The following is a 14,101-nucleotide window of genomic DNA, read 5'->3' on the forward strand; positions in this document are numbered from 1 at the left end:
TGAATTCGAATTAATCGTGACCTTGTATTATAAAAACTTTTTTTTGTTGTCAATTTTGGCAAAATTAAGAAAAAAAAGATTAGAGTTCGTGAGTAACCTTTTCCCAACTCAACACAAACACCACTGCACGTCACAACACTTCTCCACTCCCACAAGCAACCACAAAAACCGGGAACCACCCATGCACTACTCCCGGGCCCACAGAATCTGGCCCAATGAATCCACCAAACGACACCGTTTGCATGCTACAGTTGGTAGAAGTAAAACCGCTATCCTCAGCAAGTCATTTAACACTACAGCGTTACCGGTATTCCCGGTATTTTATCTCTTCACCCAAAAATCTTCCCTATATAAACCATTCTCTCTCTTCGCTCGTTCGTCGAGACAGTTTTCAATCATTCTCGCCGGAGCTCAGACGTTATCTACACCGATCTCACATCTCTCTTCGCCTTTTGATTCTGTAAGTACTCGAATTTCACCTCCGATTTTAGTTTTTTGATTTAACGCTTTTTCTTTTCTCCACTCGATTTGTTGATCGGATTATTTGATCGTTGTGACTTAATCCTTAATCTGATTTAGCTTTATTCGCTATATTAACAAGTTGCGTGGTTTCAGCTTTCGGATCTGTATATGTGCTTCTGCTGTCGGCTGAAAGCTTGTATATTGTATTTCTTCTCTGTTTATACGATTCAGTATCTGTGACTGTTGCTGTTGTTTAGTTGCTTATGGTTCTATCTCTGTTGTGTAAAATACATACGCTTTTTCGCGTAATTAGAAATTTGTTAGGGTTTGGAAAAGCACTGTTCAAAAGTTACTGATCCATAGATTAAAAAATATAGACAGAGGGCTCTGCTAGTGAAAATTGGAAAGTGATAAAATTTTCTTCAAGTTCCTCTCTTGATTGTGTTGTCAGTTTGCATGTTCCAAAGGTACGAGTTATGGTTCCGTCTGGAATGAATATGACTTCAGAGTTATCGAGCAACTTCCATAAGACTAGAAAATGTAATAGGTTTAAAACCTTGTGGTTTGATGTTCTCAATGTTGCAAGTGCATGTGTTTATGAGACTTCTCAGTTCCGCAGCTTAGAAAACAGTGGTGGAACCACATGCAAGAAAGGGAATTCAATTTGTTGGAAAGTTATATGTGTGAACAGGATAAAACATAGTAATATTTCTTTACAGATTTAAAAAAAATGGATCCCCTTCAAAAAATTATTTGATTAATAATGTCAATTGATGTGAGAACTTTTAGTATTTTATGACTTATTATCTATTTTAAATATTATTTAAAGAGATAATTTATACACTTCTTAAACAACTCAGTTCTTACCATCAAAATTCAAAACAAAGAGGGAAAATAAAATGCTAATGACAATTTAATACTGTAAAATTTGCAGCTTGTGAAAATTTTAGTGCAAAAAGAAGCACAAAAAATATTACAAAAATCTTAACATATGACTAATTCTTTATATGTAAATTACTTACAAAAATAAACTAAAATATTCCTTAAGAAACTATACTAACAATTCAAAATTCTTTGAGGTTAAAGCAATTAAAAACTTAGAAGCAAAAAGGGTAAATAGAAAATTACTTGAGAGATGGGATTGAGGTTGCCATAAATTGGTATTCGGGGGAATAAAACATTGTAGGACGAGAAAAAATTAAAGATAAAAAAAAGGAAAGAAAACTGTAGAATGAGAAAGTCCAAGAGGAATCGATCCTTTGTCCTTGGATAAGTAAAACAACCATCTAGCCAGTGCACCACTTATCCGTGTAGTGCATGGGTTCCTAAGAATTATATTAGACCATTTCTGTAAATTATATACATGAAAAAATTAATTTGCCGGAAGACCATGGGTTCACGGGAACCCAAATTTATAAGGTGGATCCGCCCCTGCCCTTAACCTAAGAGAAATATAGGTTCAAATGCCATATGTGGCATTTTTATACTTTCTTGAATCTCCTTGTTAGAATTCCTAGCTCCACCTCTCTGTAAAGAGTTATTTGATGTCATACTTTCTAATTTCATCGCATATTTTTGGTACCAGAAATTTGTAGAAATATGTCTTAAGAATTTACTAAATTTATCATATGTGCCCTCATTATTTCTTAATTATTTTCTGTACTTCCTTTGGAATAAATTTGTTATTCAAAGTGTGTGATTCCTTTTAGCTCTTAAGCTCTGACTTCTATTTGTTTCTTTTTAGCTTCTTTTGTTTCAATTTCTGAAAGATGGCTAGCAATGAGGAAGGGGAGGAAACTGCTCCTCGTGGAAATGAGTGGGAAGTTGTATCACTTACACAATCAGCATATGCTGCTGCCCCTGGTCCAAAGCAGGTTGACCCGAATGATGATGATAATAATAGTAGTGCAGAGTATGTAGCTGAGACTTCCCAGGCAATGTTTATGTCTGGTCACTTTGTCTTTCCACCAAGCCAGCATGAGAATTTGCCGTTGGAACCCGATGTTAATGAGATCCGTAATGAACAGGGAGGTGAAGATGCTACTCCAGAACTTGTTGCTGATGAAGGGGGTAAATCAGATATTTATGAAGGAAGTACAAAAACTAAAAGTGCGAGCACTCCGGGATCTCCTGGTATTCAATTTATTGATGAAAAAAAGGGTAACCTGTTATTTATTGGTGCAGAATTTGAAGAAGATGCTGCCCTGCAAGGCTTAAGTTTGGTAGACAAAGAGCAGAGTTTCCTTGGTACTGCTAACTATAGTTCATGCCAGAGTGAAGAACCCATGGATCTCTCAGCAACAACAGAGGAAACCAATGTGCATGCAGAACCAGTTGAACTCTTTTACCAGGGCTTAGACTCAGGCATCTCAAATTTGCCAAAGTCTAAAGATGAAGATGATGATGATACAGCTAACCTTCCTTGTCAAGCATGGTGGAAAAGAGGGGCTGCTTCCCTTGTGGCCCATGCGAAAGACGCAAATGCATTCTGGTCTATTTTCATTGCTGCTGCTGTTATGGGCCTTGTGATTATTGGGCAGACGTGGCAGCAAGAAAGGTGGCAGGTGTTGCAAACGAAGTGGCAGGTTGTCCATGGGGAGGTGAGTTGTTGCTGTTTATTGAAGAATAATTGAAATTTTTATCCCTGTTGAGTTGAATATTTCAACTTTGGGTCTGAAATCTGAAATTGTTTGTGAAGAAAATATAGAAAACCCATCTAGGGTCACTTTGTAATAACTTTACCCACCAACTACCATATTACAATACCTTCTGAAGGGTAGTGCTTGCATAATTGCAACACTTGCCATTTGTCTGATAGTTCAAAAATCCAGGGAACTTTTTAGCAAACAAAATATTCTGATTGAGATAACTAAAAGAAGAAACACAAGATTGACCCAAAATAGCTGGATTTAAGTAAGATCCAACTGATAAAGATGCCTTTACCTAGGCTTGCAGCTTAGTCAACATTCTCAAATGAGCTTACTAGATTTCTTCCCTCCTCCCTCCTCAAGCATTCAGTCGTATCTCCTTTTTCTCATATGTTGGCCTATACTTGCACCCATCTTTTGCTGAGATGGGACTAGTTGTTAATGTTGAATGCGATTTACAGGACTTTATGTGTTTGCCAGTCTATTCGTGTATATTTATAACACCGACTACAGCCTATCTTGAAATTAATGTTCTCCCTTCTGGTTCTGATGATACCTGTATAGGTCTTTGTTTCATTTGTTATGTAAAAAGAACTACTTTTGAAATGGATAGTTAGGTGGCAACTCTTGTTTTTATCTAAAAAAAGAGCTTTTATGGAGCACATCCTTCTCTCCTTTTCACAAGGGCATCTCACCATATTCTCTCGTGACCTACTCTTGGCAAAAATGCAGTTGCTAATTTTTTCTCTTGGTGGATCCAGTCTATAAAAATTTGGTTGACTGGCTTGGAAGAGTATGATCTTTCCCCTACATAGTAAACTACTTTGCAGTTCTTATAGTTGATTCCAGCGGAGACAAAAATTGCTTGGTGATTTCTTGTCATCTGCCTAAGCCTTGGTAGGCAGAGCTACCTGGTGCATGTATTGGTGAGAGGTAGTAGATGCTCCGTGGAATAGTTGAGGTGTGCGCAAGCTATCCGGGACACCACTGTTATCCAAAAAGTAAAAAATAAAAAAAGGATCAAAGATTCATAATAGTTTCACAACTCCAATGCCCTATATGGAATGACAAAATTACTTTAACACAACACGCAGTATGTTGTTTCTGAATATGGTTCTGTCTTGAGTCTGGAAATTCATCTGTGCTAGAATAAGTGAACCTGAATCAGTGAATCTGCAGAAGGTCTTTCGGCTTTTATTAATCTTCGCCCCTTGTCCTATGTTTGATTCTGCTTTCGAGATCTCCATTGTTGGTTCTGGGAGGATAAAAGCTTACACTTGTTGCTTTCTTTGGTCTAATCAATAGTAGCTTTTATAATCAGATTTGAGAGACTTCAATCACACAAACAGCTAAGTGATAAACCAGGATTTCCAGGGTTACAAAACCTTTCACTTATTGTGGTATAGTAGAATATTAAAATCTGAAAGTCATCCGCATACGTTGTTAGTTCCGCTTATGTTTCTTGTCGTCAGATCAATCATCTTGGCTCTCAGAAATGCTAATTCCACTCCTACCTTTACTCTGTTTAGTTGCATTCTTGGTCCACTGATCTGTATTTCCATGTTGACAGAGGATTGGCAGGATGTTTGGTCCACTATCTCGACTGAAAGATGTGATTGTTGGGGGTGATCGCCGTGGTACCTTTATCAGAGGGAGTGCACCAGCTCAACTTTAAGATGATGATGACGAAAATGAGTGAATGAGGGTAAGTCCTGTGTACTTGTCTTGGGAGGTTTTGCTTTTCGGTGTACCTGATTTACTTGCTTTTGACCAGGGCCTTATGCGAATATCTTTATGGTTTGATAGGGGCTTTATAAGCATGCACCTGGGAGTCTTGATTGTTGGGTTATATTCGGGAAGTTGCAGCAGCCCTGTTTTAATGTTGATTCCCACGCTTGGCACTGTGCAGCTTAGAATTTAGCTACGTTCTGAAAACTAGTCTACAGAACTTCATATGTTATACAATTGTTCTCCAAAGGTTTAAGTTGTCTACTGTCTAGTTTTGCTCTTTTGAGGATTTCAGAAGAGTTCACTGTATTATTTTCATAATCTAATTTTTGAGAAGGGTTAGAATTGTACGTCATCTTGTACATATCTGGTGTCAGATGGATCGTTGAATTTTACGTATAAAGTTTGCTGGAATTCCTGCTTACAATTACAGTCTTTATTTGTCCCATGAGTGATTTGTTAAAGCGAGGGGAATCTGTTTTATGTTCGGCTTTATTCTGTTTAACTAGTGACAGCTGCATTCGCATCTCCCATCTTTCATTTTTCTCTCCAACTTTCTTCCTTTTTCTGAAATATTTGCTTGTGTTAGGTTACAGATGTGGTGCAGTGGATAGGACTGCTCCTCCTTTAACCAGAGGTCTCGAGTTCGAGCCCTGGGTATGGAAAAATCCTTGGTAGGGAGCGCTAACCCCGAATGGGGCCTTACTCGGCGCGAATCCGGATATAGTCGGGCTCTAATACGGGTACCGAACCCGAATGAGGCCTTAACCGACGCGAATCCGGATATAGTCGGACTCCAATACGGGTACCGAACAACGGGTGGGAAACCAAAAAAAAACAGTTGCCCATTGGACGGCTGCTGTTCTTATGATTAAAAATTCATTGCAGTAAACCTCGTAAATTTGCAGCACTTGGTCTTTCCTTTTCCGATGTCCTATCTTAAATTGGAATTTTCGCCTCACCAAACGAAACCTTCTTAAGTGGCGTCTTATAAACGATCACCTGATTCAAATTGAGAGAGCATAGTTCTTTTTCTATTTTTAGGCGTAAAAGATCCTATTTGTAATTAATTACATATATATGAGAATTCGAGCTTATAATGTTAACTTTATTGTCTCTACATCACATCCCCTAAGTTAAAAGGATCAGCAAACAAATACGCAAAAGAAATCAGAGGAAAAAAGGCAGTAGCCATCTAGAATATTTCCTACATAAATACAACATTCGTTTATTGGATTATCAAGAATTAACTTTGGATCCGAGAAGAAGAATTTTGTGCTAATTCTTATGTTATGTGATTGTATAATTTTATCCAAATTTTGTTAGAGTATACTAAATATACGAGCAAATAAAGTGAAGATAGAAGTTATACATAAAATTCAAGTTAATTATTCAGTTAAGTTCCTTGACTTGCATGAATATAATTATTCCATGATTAAAAAGCATAAACTGAATCGCATTGTTATAGATTTGAATCCATCAGCCCCCTGAAGAGGCCACAGCCAGGGGCGGCTCAATGGATCTCGTGGCCTAAGGCGAAATCATATTGAGAGGCTTTTAAATTTATTTTATAAAATATTTACACTAACAACAAAATTTGCTTTCTAAACAACAAATTAATCATGACAAACATTAGCAAATTTCCAAAAAAAATTGGAAGAGGTACACAAATTTTGATTTGGCTATCATCACAAACAAGAAAAAGAAATAAATATATATAACATAATAATTTGAGCATTAACGATGCCAAAAATATTTACTCCTTCTGATCAATTTAAGTGATAAGTTTAGTTCATTCTATTAAATAGCACTTTGGTGAATATCTAAAATAAATTGTAAGTAACCTAATATAATATGTCAAATTAAACTAAAAGGAAATCGATGCATGAATACTTTTGTGTTCATGCAGTTTCAAAGAATATGGTAAAAGAAATTCAATATGTTGTCCATACATATATAACTTAATTCATATATAAAAAGGATAATTAGTGAAGATTATCATAATTTATAAACTTATTAGTATAAAATAACCTCAATCAAATAATTAAAAATAAATTTGGGACATTCAAATTTTGGGGGCCAAGGCAACGGGAGAAATTCAAAAATAGCCAGATTTACAACTGGTCGTTCAAAAATAGCACAGTTTCAAAAGTAATCGAAATTTAGCCACTTTTAAAGTAAAGATAAATCTGAGCGAAAACACTGTTCATAACCCGGAAAATACACCAGTATATTATGCTGAAGTTCCAGCATAAGTATACTTGAACTCCAGCATATTATACTGGAGTTCCAGAATAAGTATGCTGGAATTCCAACATAATATGATGGAGTTCCAGCATAAGTTGTCACACCTCCTTTTTCCGCCCCCGCGAGGGTACAAAGGGAGTTTTTTCCAATTAAAGAACAGTCGAAACGGGATTTGTTTATTTATTTCAGAGTCGCCACTTGGGAGATTTAGGGTGTCCCAAGTCACTTATTTTAATCCCGAACCGAGGAAAAATGACTCTGTATTACAGTCCGCCAACCAGAAATCCGGATAAGGAATTTTGTTAACCCGGGAGAAGGTGTTAGGCATTCCCGAGTTCCGTGGTTCTAGCACGGTCGCTCAACTGTTATATTTGGCTTGATTATCTGATTTTATACAAATATGGACTCATGTGCAAGTTTTATCTTTTTACCGCTTTCATTATTATATTTTTTAAAGAATGTGAACATCGTTTAAAAACATGTCTTTGGATTGGGACACATAAAATGCATCCACGATCCGGAACGTATTTTTATTCAATGTTTTGGGATTTGGATTTGGGTCGCATAAATGCATACCCGTGTTTAAGAATGTATTATTATTATATCGCGCCTAAAGCAATTAGCGATTTATTACTTTGGGGTAGAGCCGTGAAATTTGCTAAAACGACTCCTCCTTAATTCTAAGCAATTAAATGTACATTTATTGAGGGCCCCGCAATCTATACATTTTATTAAGCGAGGCTCATCTCATTTATTTTCCTAAATGAATAAATCTTAAAGCGACTACATTTTGCTATTTAAAATTAGTCTCTAAAATGAATAAAGAAAATCCTAATTAATTACGTTTTTTTTATTATTATTATTTAAGAAAACATGACACGCTAATTGCTTGATTCATACAAATATTGATGAAAAAGGGATTTTATTCTTAATTTCGAAAATTATAAATTAAATAAAAATTCAACAACTAATATTCAAAATAAACAAATATAGCTAGATTAAAACTTAGCATTGTTATTTTTTTAAAAAATATTATTGAGATTAATTATTCACAATCATTTGAAACTAAATTTAACCATAATTACTAAAGCTTATTAGAAAGTTTATTAGACTTAAACGTTCTTCTAATCTTGATTAAGCTCAAGTCATGCCTTAATGCCTAATTTACGATGTTTAATTTAAATTCGTGTCTTAGCTAAATTTAGCTACTTGTTCATGATCAACCTATAATCTTGAAGCCTTCATAACTAGTGAATTAACCTATTTTGCCGAACCGATTTATTACAGACTAACTTATGATATTATTTTCTTATTCCAATTATTATTTAGTAATTCATGAAATAGCTTAAATACAATCAACAAAAGGAACAAAGAAAAAAAACGAAATTAAAACTTCAAATTTTCATTCTTCATATGTATTCACGCTTCATATTTCGGATTACAATAACCAGCTTTTCAGTTGTGTACCTGATATTGGAAGCAAAAGAAAATGAATATGAGAATCAGCAGCAGCAGTAAAATCAGTACAACACAGCAACAATAGCCCAGCAACAGTAACAACCCAGTAACGGACCGGTGGAGTAGTAATCCAAAAAAACAAAAGCTTCCAGCTTTGATGAAACAACAATTAATTCTGATTTCAAACAACAAAAGAAAGCAGAATATTTTTTTAGTTTTTTTTTATTTATTTGAAAGCTTAAATATTTTTTCGGAATTTTCTATCTCTTAAATGTTCAGCCCTTTTCTCTCTCTTATTTTCAGATTTGTTTCTCTCTCTCGTATCTGTGTATTTTTCTCTATCTCTCTCTATATCTATTCTGATTTCAAGACTTTTTATAACTCATCCCATAAATCTTTTAATCAATTAAAATCAACCCATTTTCTCTACCAAACCCATTATCTTTCCACTCATCCCCATTACATTAAATAAACATATCACACCACCCCATTTCATTTTGTCCCCCATGCTTCATTTAAAATAATGCAAGATTCCCCTTTAAATTAAATCTTGTCCCCCCTTTATATTAAATAATCATATCACAACCCACCCCATTTCATTTTGTCCCCCATGCTTCAAATAAACAATTACAAAATGTACAATTCCTAAACTACCCCTTCCGACCTTACTGAAATTACCAAACTACCCCTGAACGTATTACAAATTTACCAAACTACCCATCAGCTATAACACATCAATTAATCAAACTTAACCAAAATATAGACAATATGATCAATTTCTAACAATGTTCAAACAACAATATGAACACGGATGAACATCATAACAACAATATCACATGAACATGATTTTAACAACATTTCAACAACAAATCACATGAACACAAATTGAAACCAAGAACAACTAAAATTTGATTGAACAATATTTTTAGCAACAAACAAACCTATTTTCGGATTCAACAACAACAATCAAACAAGTATATTTAGATTCTTAAATTCAATAATATTGAACTTAAAATCAACTCTAACAACATTACAACAAACAATTCTTATATTAAACTTTAAACAAGATTATGAGACCAATTCAAGAAATAATCACAAATGATAAACAAGAAATCAAACTATACAAAATTCGGATTCAAGATCATCCAAACAAAGTATGAACATGAATGAATCTATTTAACACAACAAACATGACGGATTAAACGATTAAATCAATATATTCCTTTAACACAACTAAATTCTTTAAACAAATAACAAGATCGACGAAGAAACAATTATGAACTTAAACTTGAACTTAACAATACTAACAATTTCTAACAATACATAAACACATGAAACAAATTGAAGAAATAGTTAATTAAATTTCAATTTGAATCTAACAAACAACAAACTAACAAATATTCACTTAAACAATAATACAAACATGAAATGAATATGAAAACAACTAATTAAACTTCTATTTTGAAATCTGAAAATTAATTTTAACAAAGCACATGAACATGAACAAACTAGAAAAATAATTTCAACGATGAACAACGAACAAAACAAGAATTGAATTCTTTAACGATTTTGGATCCGGAAAATATCAAACAAAAATATGGACAAAAATAAAACTCAAAAACAACTAACCGGAGATGAATCAATGACGAACTTTGATTGTAAACAAATCTGTCCGAGCCTCGACCAAAGCTCGAACGAAGGACGACGAAGACGAAGAAGAAGTAGAAGCAGCGGCCGGAGGAAGGAGGAGCAGCGGCAACATCCATTCGGAGCAGCCATGGCTGCTCGTCGCAGCTGGACACGGGCAGCACAGGAGCAGCTGGTCGACCATGGCAGCAGCTCGACGTGCTCTGAAGGAGGAAGAAGCAGCGTCGCGGCAGCTGGGAGGAGGAAGGGAAGCCGCAACGATGGGGTTCCTCCTTCGTTGGTCGAGGGTTTTTCCGGCGTGACTTGGGTTGTCGACTGAGTTTGGGTGGTGTCCGCGTGGGGCTGCTGGAGGTCGATGGACAGTAGCAGCTGGAGCGAGGTGGAGGAGTCGATAGATGCTGGACGAAGAAGAAGAAATAACGAAGGTGTTCGGCGAAGGGGTCATCGCTTGGTTTGAAGGAGACGGAGGCAACGGGGTCGTAGCAGCCATGAATGGCTGCTGCGTGCACTGTGTGTGTGCAGTGAGGGTGAGGAGGATGGAGGGGCAGCCATTGATGTGTGCTTGAGGAGGCTTGAGGAAGAAGAAGAAGAAGATAGGAGGGGGGGCGGATGGTTTAGGTCTTTTAGGGATTTTGTCTTTTTTTTTTTGTTTTGTTTTTGTAAAATGTAAGACAAAGGGGTTTGGGTCTTTTGGGTTATGGACTGGGTCGACCCAGTTCGAAATGGACTGGGTCGTAGGGAAGATTGGGCCATTTTTTGGGCCTGTGGCTTGAAATCGAAGAAGAGGCCCAATTCCGACTTTCTTTATATTTTCGCTCTCTTTTCTTCTTTTATTTCTCTAAAACTAAATTATAAAAATACTTAAACTATTATTAAGAACTAAATTAAGTTATAAAAGCGCAAATTAACTCCCAATAATAATTAACGCACAATTAAGTAATAATTAAGCATAAAATTGTATATTTGGACATTAAATGCTAAAAATGCAAACGATGCCTATTTTTGTAATTTTTATTTTTTGTAAAACAAATTTAATTACTAACAATTGTAGAATTAAATCCTACATGCGAAAGGCGATATATTTTTGTATTTTTTGATTAATTTAGCAAATAAACATGCACAAACAAATACAAATAATTATTCAAAATATCACAAAAATTGCACACCAAGAAAAATTATTTTATTTTTGAATTTTTTGGGAGTAATTCTCATATAGGGCAAAAATCACGTGCTTACAGCTGCCCCTCTTTGCCCGAAGACACGAAGGGTTTTCGTGCAAAGATAAAGCGAGCGATTTTTGCCCATCCGAGTACTCCGTGTGAAGCATTTTTTGAAAAAGATTTGACCGAACCTTTGCTTCAAAGGTTTCCTACATATCCTGGGCTAAACAGGAATCAGGTCAATGTAGTTCGGGAAGTTTTTGGTAGCTGGGACTACCGTGGGACTGCGATGTTACTGCTGTTGCATGCTGTTATCACTGCTTACCGATCTCCTTGTTACACCGTGCTTAAAAGAAAACAAGAAGCTAGGCTAGACTAAAATTTGTTCTTGTTGCCTTGCTTTCTTGTCGGCTTGTGTTTCCTCCGGTGCTTTTCTTCCGATGCTTTTCTTCCTTTTGACACATGCACTTGAGTTTGTGCTGGGACCTCTTGTTGCAACCTTCTGCTTCCCGGTGCTGGGGATTTTATTGTTTACTGCTGGGGATTCCTGTTGTAACCTTCCGCCTTCTAGTGGGGTTACTGATTCCAAAATCTGTAATACAAGACTAAAAAGTTGCTTCAATGCAAAATTATGAAATGTATGCCCGCATTATACTGGTGGGCGACCTAGAACTGAAATGTATTCCCGCATTTTACTGGTGGGCGACCTAGAACTGAAATGTATTCCCGCATTTTACTGGTGGGCGACCTAGAACAGAAAGTATTCCCGCATTTTACTGGTGGGCGACCTAGAACATAAAGTATTCCCGCATTTTACTGGTGGGCGACCTAGAACTGAAATGTATTCCCGCATTCTACTGGTGGGCGACCTAGAACTGAAATGTATTCCCGCATTTTACTGGTGGGCGACCTAGAACTGAAATGTATTCCCGCATTCTACTGGTGGGCGACCTAGAACTGAAATGTATTCCCGCATTTTACTGGTGGGCGACCTAGAACTGAAATGTATTCCCGCATTTTACTTGTGGGCGACCTAGAACTAAAATGTATTCCCGCATTTTACTGGTGGGCGACCTAGAACTGAAATGTATTCCCGCATTTTACTGGTGGGCGACCTAGAACAGAAAGTATTCCCGCATTTTACTGGTGGGCGACCTAGAACATAAAGTATTCCCGCATTTTACTGGTGGGCGACCTAGAACTGAAATGTATTCCCGCATTCTACTGGTGGGCGACCTAGAACTGAAATGTATTCCCGCATTTTACTGGTGGGCGACCTAGAACTGAAATGTATTCCCGCATTCTACTGGTGGGCGACCTAGAACTGAAATGTATTCCCGCATTTTACTGGTGGGCGACCTAGAACTGAAATGTATTCCCGCATTTTACTGGTGGGCGACCTAGAACATAAATGTATTCCCGCATTTTACTGGTGGGCGACCTAGAACTGAAATGTATTCCCGCATTATACTGGTGGGCGACCTAGAACTTAAAAGTATTCCCGCATTCTACTGGTGGGCGACCTAGAACAGAAAGTAAAAGGACAGAAATGTATGCCTCTGTTATATGGGCGGGCTCCCAACTTCAATGCTAACTTAGGAGGAAATGCGTCTCCTATGGGTAAACTAAACTTAGGAGGAAATGCGTCTCCTATGGGTAAAAGTAAATTTAGGAGGAAATACGTCTCCTATGGGTAAACTAAACTTAGGAGGAAATGCGTCTCCTATGGGTAAAAGTAAATTTAGGAGGAAATGCGTCTCCTATGGGTAAACTAAACTTAGGAGGAAATGCGTCTCCTATGGGTAAAACTAAACTTAGGAGGAAATGCGTCTCCTATGGGTGAAACTAACTTAGGAAGTGCGTCTCCTATTGGCAGAACTAGACTTAGGAAGTGCGTCTCCTATTGGCAAAGGCGTGGAATGTATTCCCTTGTTATACAGGTGGGCGCCTAAAATATGCAATGGACAGACAAGAAAAGTATTCCTTTCGTTATTCAGGTGGGCGCCTGGCTTCAACAACAACTTTGAAAATAAAATCCTATTCGAGGGCGGATGAACCCAAAATATCCTATTCGAGGGCGGATGAACCCAAAATATCCTGTTCGAGGGCGGATGAACCCAAAATATCCTGTTCGAGGGTGGATGAACCCAAAATATCCTGTTCGAGGGCGGATGAACCCAAAATATCCTGTTCGAGGGCGGATGAACCCAAAATATCCTGTTCGAGGGCGGATGAACCCAAAATATCCTGTTCGAGGGCGGATGAACCCAAAATATCCTATTCGAGGGCGGATGAACCCAAAATATCCTATTCGAGGGCGGATGAACCCAAAATATCCTATTCGAGGGCGGATGAACCCAAAATATCCTATTCGAGGGCGGATGAACCCAAAATATCCTTAAGACTTGAAAATGTCTTACCTCGAATACTTGCTGGGGATAACACTGTTGGGGAATTATTTACTTACCTGTTGGGGGGTAAAATGTTATCAGCTGGGGATAACGCTGTCGAGGCTAACACTGTTGGGGGATTCTGATTCTTTCAGAACTAGTGCTTCACTGAGCTCAAGTTTCATCCCTTTGCTGGGGAACAACTTCCTCCATAGAACTTATTATGTTGGGGGCAACACTGGTTCTAAGACCACTTCCCTTGAGACTGGCGTTATCTTTATTCTTTCCCGCATGGGTACCTGACTTCCAGAAAATTTTCTAAGCGGAAGGAAAATTTTCTGCCCCAGTTTGATAATATCCC

The 14,101-nt window shown here is 37.2% G+C and overlaps 1 protein-coding gene across 6 annotated transcripts; it reads left to right on the top strand.

Annotated features, from left to right (window-relative positions):
* Window positions 1-289: 289 nt before the first annotated feature.
* On the top strand, window positions 290-5,268 carry LOC104243688 (ATG8-interacting protein 1). 6 transcript variants are annotated; one of them, XM_070170047.1, is made up of 5 exons: window positions 340-460; window positions 2,207-2,571; window positions 2,647-3,062; window positions 4,681-4,815; window positions 4,885-5,268. In XM_070170047.1, the coding sequence occupies exons 2-4, from the start codon at window positions 2,232-2,234 to the stop codon at window positions 4,783-4,785; spliced, it is 861 nt and encodes a 286-aa protein (XP_070026148.1). In that variant the 5' UTR covers window positions 340-460; window positions 2,207-2,231; the 3' UTR covers window positions 4,786-4,815; window positions 4,885-5,268. The 6 variants fall into 6 exon arrangements, with proteins under 6 accessions (XP_009797230.1, XP_070026148.1, XP_070026144.1 ...); XM_070170043.1 differs by having other exon boundaries at window positions 4,917-5,268; XM_070170056.1 differs by having other exon boundaries at window positions 2,207-2,532.
* Window positions 5,269-14,101: the final 8,833 nt, after the last annotated feature.

This window comes from Nicotiana sylvestris, chromosome 1 (assembly GCF_000393655.2).
Source record: "Nicotiana sylvestris chromosome 1, ASM39365v2, whole genome shotgun sequence".
In the NCBI taxonomy this organism is placed as follows: Eukaryota; Viridiplantae; Streptophyta; class Magnoliopsida; order Solanales; family Solanaceae; genus Nicotiana; species Nicotiana sylvestris.

Excerpts from the sequence above, each read along its gene's own strand:
- LOC104243688 (XM_009798928.2), top strand. The coding sequence starts at position 2,232 with ATGGCTAGCAATGAGGAAGGGGAGGAAACTGCTCCTCGTGGAAATGAG. Across the intron at positions 3,063-4,680 it reads GGCAGGTTGTCCATGGGGAG|AGGATTGGCAGGATGTTTGG; the intron begins GTGAGTTGTTGC and ends CCATGTTGACAG.